Source organism: Macrobrachium rosenbergii, chromosome 18 (assembly GCF_040412425.1).
Source record: "Macrobrachium rosenbergii isolate ZJJX-2024 chromosome 18, ASM4041242v1, whole genome shotgun sequence".
Lineage (NCBI taxonomy): Eukaryota > Metazoa > Arthropoda > Malacostraca > Decapoda > Palaemonidae > Macrobrachium > Macrobrachium rosenbergii.
In genome coordinates, this window is record NC_089758.1 from 18,188,179 (window position 1) to 18,199,233 (window position 11,055).

The 11,055-nt window shown below is 32.6% G+C and overlaps 1 protein-coding gene across 1 annotated transcript in view; it reads right to left on the bottom strand.

Annotated features, from left to right (window-relative positions):
- Positions 1–2,461: 2,461 nt before the first annotated feature.
- Positions 2,462–11,055, bottom strand: part of LOC136848167 (DE-cadherin-like) — a 420,074-nt gene continuing 411,480 nt past the window's right edge. The window contains exon 31 of the mRNA XM_067120454.1: positions 2,462–2,663. Within this exon, the coding sequence (XP_066976555.1) occupies positions 2,563–2,663 (101 nt within the window). The 3' untranslated portion in view covers positions 2,462–2,562. The remainder of the gene's footprint in view (positions 2,664–11,055) is intronic.

Below are 11,055 nucleotides of genomic sequence, written 5' to 3' on the forward strand. Positions count from 1 at the left end.
AATAAATCCTTTATAATTTGCGTTGTATCTGTACTTGGGACTGTTAACGGGCAGTTCCCTCTATGAAGTTTAATAATCCAACTTAAACTGAATAACAAGGAGTAGATGATTCCCATTATTTGTTCATTTTATGGGCGTTACTTTTAATCCTTTTTAAATATAACTGAGTTATACATAATTATCTTAATTCTTTACTTTGATTTGACACACGTCTCGCCATTCTTAATGCTGTATATATTTAACAAATTATGTTGTAGGAAAAAAAAGAGAATAATGTAATACTTTTACGTTTCTTATCCTACAATTTCTTAACACAAGACACGTAGCAGCTGACGTCCACAATTGGTTAAGCAGCGGCCATGGTGTAAAACATACAATATTTCTACGTAACGGTATTAAAAGTCTTCGTAGCATGACTTTCATTAATCATTTTAAAAGAGCTGATTGCTGGCGCATGTTACCGAGTACGTAAAATTGCGAGTTCTTTATGGCTAGATTTATTAATATCACGTTTCCTGATTCTTCACGAAACCATTTTTTATTTCTCTTTCCTTAGCAAATAAAAATCTGTGAATATGGTCCCCTTACTTTTAACTATAGTATATTTCTCAACTTTTGTTGCATAATTGTTTATGAATAAATAGTTGAGTAATATAAATCAGCCTTTTAAATACATACATTCAAATGACGACGAATAAAAAAAAAATCCAACCAGTCAAGATAAGGCAAGTCGATTCAAGCCAATCAGGGTAAGAGAAACGTGATAACAGAAGGCGATAATATATTGAAGCTTCATGGAAATCTGACATACATTTCTTAATGGTATGTTTAACTAAAATTAAAATAAAAAATTCTATTTATGGCTCGCATTAAAACTATGATCATTATCATATCCACATTCATATTTACCACTTAATCTCTGTCGTCCTTATTACTAAAATGAACATACAGAATTCCCTTTTTTGGGGAAATTTGTCATACATACATCTAGTTCATAACTTACCCTAAATATAATGACGTAGCATTTCTTACCTTATTAATATCAATACTTATAAATCTTCATCTTATAAAAAATACCATCATTAAATCTAAATTGCTCATTTTTAATTATTGGACATCTTACATTTTTTGTTGTATAGAAAAAGGAATCAATACTCATGGTCAAATAACACAGATACTCTTTTCCCTCCCTGGGATAATTCTACATGAATGTTTATATGTATATGTATATGTATATATATATATATATATATATATATATATATATATATATATACATCGTATAAAGTTACATATATGTATGTATACATGTATGTATGTCTGTGTTAGTGCGTATGTTACATAAAGTGGCAGAGCAGAGTAAATCCAACGTCAAATACATGTTACACAGTACGCAGTCAGTACACAGCGGTATTCATTCGATACACCCAGATTTAGTAGTTTAACCGTTAACACTGCTATCCAGTAACTCATTAAGGTAGAGAGCATAATTTTATCAAAATTTTGAAATTTAGAATCCTATAATTATGAATGTTTACATTAACCAAATATTCACATGCTAATTAACGCATAAATCAGTACTCCTTTTATCAATACGTGAAAACGCGTCTTTGACATATAATGATGAATGAATATATTTAGGGAATCTTTGTGCCTAATTAATGATAATTTTATCTCTGATACTGTTACTTTTATGGATTAATATCAACTATATTTCTCATGAAACGGAGGCCCTGTACGGAATGGGACATTGAAACTCATATCTAAAACGAAATAACGAATTACGTTCGTTCTACAGAGGTAAACTCAGACGAAGAAGGATTTTAAAATTCAATTAAACAGCGGAATAAGAAAACCAGAATTCCAGTGGTTTTAATAACATGCACGACCTCGTCCGCCATGACAGAGTTTCTCATATTTTTTGTCATAATTTGCTTATTAACTTTTGTCAAGGCAAACCGCGCGGGATCATTCCATGTGCTGCAGGATAATTAGATGGCGGAACATGGGTCCCCTTAGGATATATGCTACCAAAAATGTCTTATTTCTTTTTCCAAGAATAACAAGGTCTAGAAATTTATTTAGGGAATTCGTGCTGAAGTCCGTTTTGGTAGCTTTGCTAGTACATGTTTTTAACGGATATTAGTATTTACCAAATGCGTTCTTACGTGATTTTCATTCATATATGTTTCATCATTTTGGCAAATAAGTGTTCTGTTTCCTTTGTAAAACAAAAAAAAAAACATTTATTAAATGATTGATGTCCGTATTTTTCAAGTCTGAACTTCATCGATTTCTCCTTGACATTAGTATTATGATTCACGTTACAGTTTTTGATTTAAAAACAAAATGCTTATAAAGCCATAAGAAGTCACCCTTGCTAGTGAAAATATATAAACGCATAAAATAAAGACAAATAAATAAATAAATAAATAAATAGCAAATAAGTAAACAAATAAGCAAATCCACTCTTTCTCGCGAAGCGTCCGGTGAAAATCCCTCCGCCTTTTTTCCTATTCCTGTGATCATTTGATATTTTTCTCTCCCGAGTTCTGTGATGTTCTAAAGCAAAATCTCGACATTTGTTGCTTCTTTTTCCGGCGACGAGACTTTTTCGGAGAGGCCGAACATCTGGCTGCACCAACCGTTGCCCACTTGGGTGTCTGGAAACAGGAATGGGGAATATGGGGGTTATTCATTCAAAAGTTTTTGAGATTACTGTGTGTATATATATATATATATATATATATATATATATATATATATATATATATATATATATATATATATATATATATATATATATCAGTGTATGTGCGCGCGCGCACGTGCATTTCTTAAACAATGTCACCGAGGCTATGGATGCCCAAAGTGAAGACAATGTTCATGATGATAGTATGTGTTTTCTTAAAAAAAAAAAAAAAAAAAAAAAAAAAAAAGGCCCCTGGTCAACCTTACAACATCTGTAGTATACTCTTTATTTGGTGTACTTTTATAATAATCAGAAATCCAGGTAACTAAAAATAGTTAATAACTTGCCATAACATGGCTGGAATGATCGGGATTTAATCACCTTTCTGATAAGACTGAAACGCATTACTAAGATAACTTTGCTGAAAAATTCTCAAGTATAAGTCAATAATATTACCAAGAATTTTTAAGGTACCTAATAAAAACTAGGATCTCTGCCATTTGAATTCTGACACTCTGGTTATCTGTCTATAAAATGTTATTGCATTTTGAAGTTATTACTGACGTTATTACTAGGAAAACACGAAGCGATTATCATTATAGTTCCTGTCCTGGATTATGGCAAAAAATTACGTCCGAAATTCTCATGGTTGGTCTATCCTGAAACATGAAGTTTCTGTACACAAAGGCTGTCAAGCCGTCAGTCAGAAATGACGGTATACAGACCTGATTTACGATGCAATTACATTGTAGGAGACAACTCTCCCCTCCCCCAACCACCCCACTCCTCCTCCCCGAAACTGACTTCTTAGAGCTTACTGTTGTGAGAATAAACAGGCCTCGAACCAACAAAAAAATCTTGCTCCTTGTGAAACGAGCAAGAATGTAAATGCCTAGAAGGATCCAATGTTCCTGGGTAAGATGAATTTTGACGTGTGTGCTGAAGCAAAGACTATATTTTATTATGATTCTTTTAGCGTAGAATATTATCTCCAAAATTAAGCGGCTTCATGATCTGACGGTGGTGAAATTGCCTTGAATTGCTTACAGTCAAGATTACTTCATTTACGTAGGGTACTGCCTGTTCGGTAGCCAAATCAATAACAACAACAACAATAAAAAAAACAACAATGTGAACACCAGAATGTGTAAAAATCCCGAGGAGATTTCGCAACATTTACGAAGTGTCATATCCTCATAAACGGGCGTTTTTTTTTTTTTTACCATCGTACAATAACAGTCAATCTTAGCCTGAAATGGTTGCATTGGCATATCCAATTCTACCTGTAGGTGAGGATCCAATCTTCGTCAACAATCCATTACTGATATACTGTCAGACTGAGGCGAGACTCAGACTGATGGGGGTTTCACCAAATGAATTTAGTTTTCAACCTTAAAGTGAATCTGTTACAATTATTAATATATACGTAGAGATTGCTGATCGTTTCTTGCCTAATCTGCCGTATATGTTATATGTACATATTGCTCTATAAGCTGCAAATAATAAATGAAGAATTATAAATAGACAAATACATAAATAAATGTAAATACACTTACATTGGATTAATGCATCAGATTAATTACATTTTCTCACTTCGTCAAAACACATTCCGAACGTTTTTGGAACCGATAAGCACGTACATCTAATTTGCATTTGTAAATTAGATTTATTTAATTCTATTTATAGTGTGGAAATAGTGAGCGAGATTTCATTTAGTTTGATGCACTAGAAAATATTCCTTTAAAGAGAATCTGACTAACCATTTAATTTTGATTTGTCTAATACATTTCTCTAAGCGTCAAGTAACTAAAGAATAGACCCCTCGTTTTCTCCCACTAAGTTGTCTGTCCACACAAGAACGAAAAAAAGAACATTTAATTTTTATCATGCAGAACAACTTCTTACATAAAAGTACTTTTTTTCTCTAAAAGTTTTTCTTAATATATACAGTGCATGCACGCAAAGCTCTTTCCATGCAGGAGACAAAATAATAAAGGCAGTCATCATACACAAGCAAGCGAACTATTTAAGCAGAGCAAGCACAGAGTATACTACACCGAATACACTAGAAGATCAGGCATGATAATTATTCATTAAATCCTATCAAACCATTATACCCGAATTTGCCGTACTGATTCGTAATGCGTTTTCCATTATGGACAGACTCATCGGTTAGTGGAGGATTTTGAGAAATAATTTACTCCGTTATTATACAGTACCGTATGGCAACGACAGTACCATATATAGATTCAGTGGGTACTGTTTTCACTTTAATACGACCTGATGATGTACCGAATAAAATGTAAATATGATTACTTCTTTTTTAAGGATACCTCATTATATCTGTTAATTAACTGCTTAGTTATGGAATGGAAATTCTATGGCAGGAAACACCATTTTCAAACAGAGCCCAGACTAACACGTACACACACACACATACACACACACACACACACACACACACACATATATATATATATATATATATATATATATATATATATATATATATATATATATATATATATATATATATATATATATATATATATTATATATACACATATACATATCTACATATCTGTATCTATCTATAGATTATCTATCTATATGTATGTATATATATATATATATATATATATATATATATATATATAATTTATATATATATATATATATATATATATATATATATATATATATATATATATATATATATATATATATATATATATATATATTGGGATAATAGTGGCAGAAAGCCAGATCTCTCCGCTCACATTTGCAGGGACCCTGGTTTGCTCCTGGCCAACCTAGTACCAGTTCAACCCTATGGCACGTGTATTAGAATGTGCGGGTGCAAGCTTGCATTATTTCACTTTTGCTGCTCTAACGAACCCTAGAAACATCCTCTGTTTGGTAACACAACCAACTAAGGTAGACTTAAACCTATGCCATATTGAACGGAAGGATATGCATTGTCAATTGCATTTCTGCTTGTTACTTATTATCCTTTTAACAAAGCTTTCGTCAACATCCAGCAATAACATGCAATGTTAATATTTTATACTCTCCTCATTCTTACTTTTAATTTTGATCCGTGCTTATTACTTAACGGCAATATTTGCGTAGAAAGACGTATAAATATATCCCATCTCTTTCATTATTGTCACTCTTCGTCCTTTCTAATTTTATTGGCATAGTTCCTCAATTTGTATCGGTATATTTGACCCTCCTCTTCTTCCTCTTCTTCGTCTTCTTCGCTTTCTTCTTCCCTTTTTAATATGATTAGCTGAGGTCGTCCGCCAGTGGGAAGGAGGTGGAAAAACATGGCGTTCCCTCGGGTCATAACTCCAAAGAAAACTTTTTTGGTTCCAGTTTGCTTTATTCCGGCTGCTGGGAAATCCGAGAGAGTTTTTTCCTTTTTTTTTTTTACGACTTGTAGTTGTTTGGAACTGAAGTTCTAAAATCTCCCTTGGGAGGTGATCTGAGGCATATTCATTTTCACCCGGGGAATAATAATTAAAAAAGTACGCTATTTATATCCAGGTATTTCGAGAACTCCTTTCAATTGCACTGTTCATTATACGATGGGCTCTAGGTATTCTGAGTAAGAAATAATCGCTACGATATCTATCTATCTATGAACTTAATGTAATCACGACTAAGTACATTTGTCCATCTATTTAATTTAGCTCTCTGTCTACAAAAATAATGTTATCAGCTGTAAGTACTGGAACAAGATTTTGGTCTGTTCATAAATGTCACAACATCTGCAGGTTGGCCTTATGAAACTAAATTATTCTACATATATAGTGAAAATATATATGTATTCTACCTTAACATTAAGATTTATATTACATATACCTATACTCAAATGAATTAACGTCATTGGTTTCCTGCGCCACTGATAATATAGGTTTGGTTTTAACAAGTAAACATATCAGACTTTGCAACATGAAATAATAAGAGCATAATCCATTATTATTATTATTGTTATTATTATTATTATTATTATTATTATTATTATTATTATTATTATTATTATTATTATTATTATTATTATTATTATTATTAGTTCACTCAAATCGTCATAACTGACGGTAATACAAAAAATGGTAGGGGTGATTTTAAAGTTTTTGTTCGATAAAGATCTCTAGATTTAAGTAGGCTGTACCCGGGTTGAATAATTACCTGTAGACTATCGTTACATATGGAAAAACACATACATAGATGGACAGATTGGGTTTTATGTTGCAGAATTTTCAAATTGAGGAAATTTTGTGACATGAAATAAGCTGTATAACCAGTGCCCCGTAAAGCTAGCTTCCACCGAACAGAATGCCCGTATGCATAATACAGAAATAGCAAAACTGAAAACAATTAATTTAAGATAAAAAGGGAAATGGTATACACTTTTACAGAAATAACCAGCAGTGAACTGAAAGCCACTGCCTAATCATTGAAGGTGGGGCATCGTAAAGGTGGCTATCGATAAAAATTACTATTTAATCACAAGTAAAATGATCCAACAGTAATGTATATTTTAAAACCTATATGAAATGTTGCTCAACAAACTGGTATGTTAAGTTCCAAATGTAGCACTTGTCAGTTCAGTGGCCTTTAAACGTGTGGACAAGAATTTGAAACAGCCATTCAGATCAGAGTGGTTAGGACATTTTCTTTATATTAGTGTAGGATTCTCATTTACTGGATATTTCTTCAGTTTGCCATCGCTATGTATGTATATGTATATTTTTGGGTTTAGCTGTTCCCTTCAATAATTTTACATTGTCCACGAGCTGATACTATATATAATTTTTTATTGTTATTTCCACTTAAATGTGGCTATGGTAATAGGGTTGTTCATCTGTGCTTACAGTTGTAAATGTCTTATACTCCTGGTTTCGGTTGCAATCCTTGTTACCTCTCCGTCATGTATGAACTATCTTTGCAGTGCTACTTCTGAATTCCACAATCCAAGAGCAGTATTTTTTCCTCCCTTAGCCGAAGGCATGTGTTCTTTCGATACACAACTTCCACAACCAGCACATAATAATCCAGTTCCTTAATAGCCAGTTCTTTGTTCTCTGATTTGCATGGAAATTTCTGTTTATATTTCTTTTAATCAGTGTTAGAAACGTTAGGAACCTCCAGCCTTGGCATGAAGCATTTACCTTCCTTTAGTCTTTGATGCAAGTTTTGTAAGGTCGGCAGATTTCAAGGTGAGTTGAGTCCAATCTTATTTTCACTTTATATATATATATATATATATATATATATATATATATATATATATATATATATATATATATATATATGAGTGTGTGTACACACACATATAAAATTTATATGTATATATATACATATATATATACATATATATATATATATATATATATATATATTCTTCGATGTAAATTCGGCCAGATTTCAGTCTACCTTATTATCTCTAAATGTTTTCTGTCTAACTGTCGACTTTTTACGAACATCCGCGTTCCTAGGCCTAACATTATTTTTTCTGGTCGTAGGCTTACGAAACACCATGGATAAAGTCGGAATATATAATATAAATATAAACAGATTTTGTATACATGTTTTTTCAGTTATCGTTGATTTTATGAAAACATCAAAACTTTTCCTCGGTCTCTTGTTATCCTTCATTTCCGATAAATTTTATTGTTTTTCGTTACAAAATTGTTTATTTAACCCCCGTTCTCTCTCTCTCTCTCTCTCTCTCTCTCTCTCTCTCTCTCTCTCTCTCTCTCGCTCTCTCTCTGGCCTGGAATAAAGAAAGCGCAAGAGATTACCCCATTACATTAGGCGTTGCTTCTTATTTTTTCTAAACTTTTGTTATATGCACCACCTTTTGTATCTCTCTCTCTCTCTCTCTCTCTCTCTCTCTCTCTCTCTCTCCAACCTCCACCATTCCCAATGACCTTTAGCGGCCTAATGAAAGCGAATGGAACATCGAAAGTCGAACTATGGTATGTGCAGACCCGATATCCGGACGCCGGACTTCCCCTCCACAATAGAAGTCTCGGGCCGACCCGAAAGACCTCTTTTGCGCTCGGCTCTCGAGAGCTTTCTTCCCAGATCGGAAATACCTGGATAGTTGTGGGCTCCTTCTTTTGGAGGTTATTCACACAGAAGAGGAATATGTCTGGGGCCACTCTAATATCCGAGTTTTTGTCTGGGTTTTCTTTTATTCATTCGCTGTGCTCTCGTTTTTTTTTTCTTTTTCATTTCACGTTCCTTATATGTTTGGTGTTTATTCTTAATATGTTATTTTTTCATGCAATACTTAGTTTTTCATCGTCGCGTTTTCTTGTGTTCCTGTATACCAGTGGTGTTGTATTTCCTTATATTTTAATACCTTCATATTTTTGTACCATTTAATGTTCTTTGCTGTTCACACACACACACACACACACACACACACACACACACACACACACATATATATATATATATATATATATATATATATATATATATATATATATATATATATATATACACACATATATTATTTACATATATATGATATATTATATATATATATATATATATATATATATATATATATATATATATATATATATATATATATATATATATATATATATATATATATATATACATATATATACACAATGAATTTTTAGTAAGTTGACACGTGTCCGCATATCATTTAGCATTGTATTTTGTTGTCGTTAGGGGAAAAGAATGAATCATAAGTTTCATGGAAATGAAATATTTCAACCGTCCCTCTCCCTCACCAGAACCACCACAGATCCGGAAAGAAAACAAACGGAAAGCATTAAAACATACTCAAACGTAATCACATTTAAGAAGGGGGAATACGAAAAAAATCCTCAGCCCTCCCCTATATACTTCAGGCAGTAACCGTGGCGGCGTTGATGCATTAAGCCAAAACAAATATTTACGCGAAAGCAAAAAAAAAAAAAAAAAAAGTTTTACGCGCGGTGAACAATGCCATCAAAAACATCAACCTACCGCTTTAATCCAAACGAAAGTATTATTCTGATTTCACAAAAGCCATTGTTTCGAAAGAACACAAAACACAAGAGTAGGGAGGGGGTGGGGGAAGGGGAGGCCCGGGGTAGTAATCACATTGGAGAAGAAAGGAAATACGAATAAATACTAAGAAGAGGGTAAACCGTTCCGCTTAGAGGGAAAGGGATTAAAATGGGTGAATATAATGAAGGGGGAAATGTATGTCAAAAGCGTTATTTAACTAAAAAGAAAGTCAGGAATATAAGTTGATGGATAGGGAAGTATTTTTTAAAATTTTTTATTGGTAAAATGACAGTAAATAATTGGGATAGATGGTAAGGAAAATATGTATCAAAAAGCTTAGACAAAAATATAGGCAAATGGGCATCAACATGATGTTCAAAATTTGCGCAGAAAAAATAAATTCATCTATGATCCATGTTAAAATAATTAAGGAGGATGCGGATAGATTGACACCTAATATACAAACAAAGACAGATAAAAATAAATAAATGCTTACGTGTAAATTGACAGGAAGTTTTATGTAGCAAAGAACAGGCAATTGTGTCGAAATCTTTGCTATACAGAAAGAATCTCCTCAGTCACGACAGAAAAATAGTAAATGTACGTGAAGAGCTTTAAACTGCAGAAAACTATGCATATATGAAAAATTAGCAAGGAGAGAGAGAGAGAGAGAGAGAGAGAGAGAGAGAGAGAGAGAGAGAGAGAGAGAGAGAGAGAGAGAGAGAGAGAGACGGGAAGAAAAAATAGGAATAAAAACTTGTGCAGAGTATGGAATAAAATAAACACCAATTCAGGCAGCAGTACGGCAAACATGCTTTCAAAAAACTTTAGACATTAAAAGAATGCTTGAAAAAGCAGAATTTAGCACAAGAAGAGAAAGAGACAGATTACGCAACCAGGATTGGAAATGTCACGTCGAAGATCTATGAATTATTGGCTATTTAAAGGTCGACTCAATATAACAGAACTACAAAGGAATTTGAAGCTATTCACAAAAAATCGTTGCATTATTTAAAAATGATAAAAATAGTTTCATACTTTTGTGTAAAAGCCTGTTGAACGCTTTGCTCGTTACATCAAATATTTAGTTTATTGTTTCGAACTGTATGCTAATTTTTGGTTATTAATAATGTTTCTTAGTGTTACACGTTGTATACTGAATGCTAATAACATTACTTCTCATTATTAGTTTTTCATGTACCTTGCAATTTCTAAAACTGTTAATTGGCAACAGTGTTATTTTCCGTTGTCCTGTTGAAATTCGTCACAAACTACGTCGCTTTGAGAATTGATATTGATTTTCAACGAGGTCTCTGATT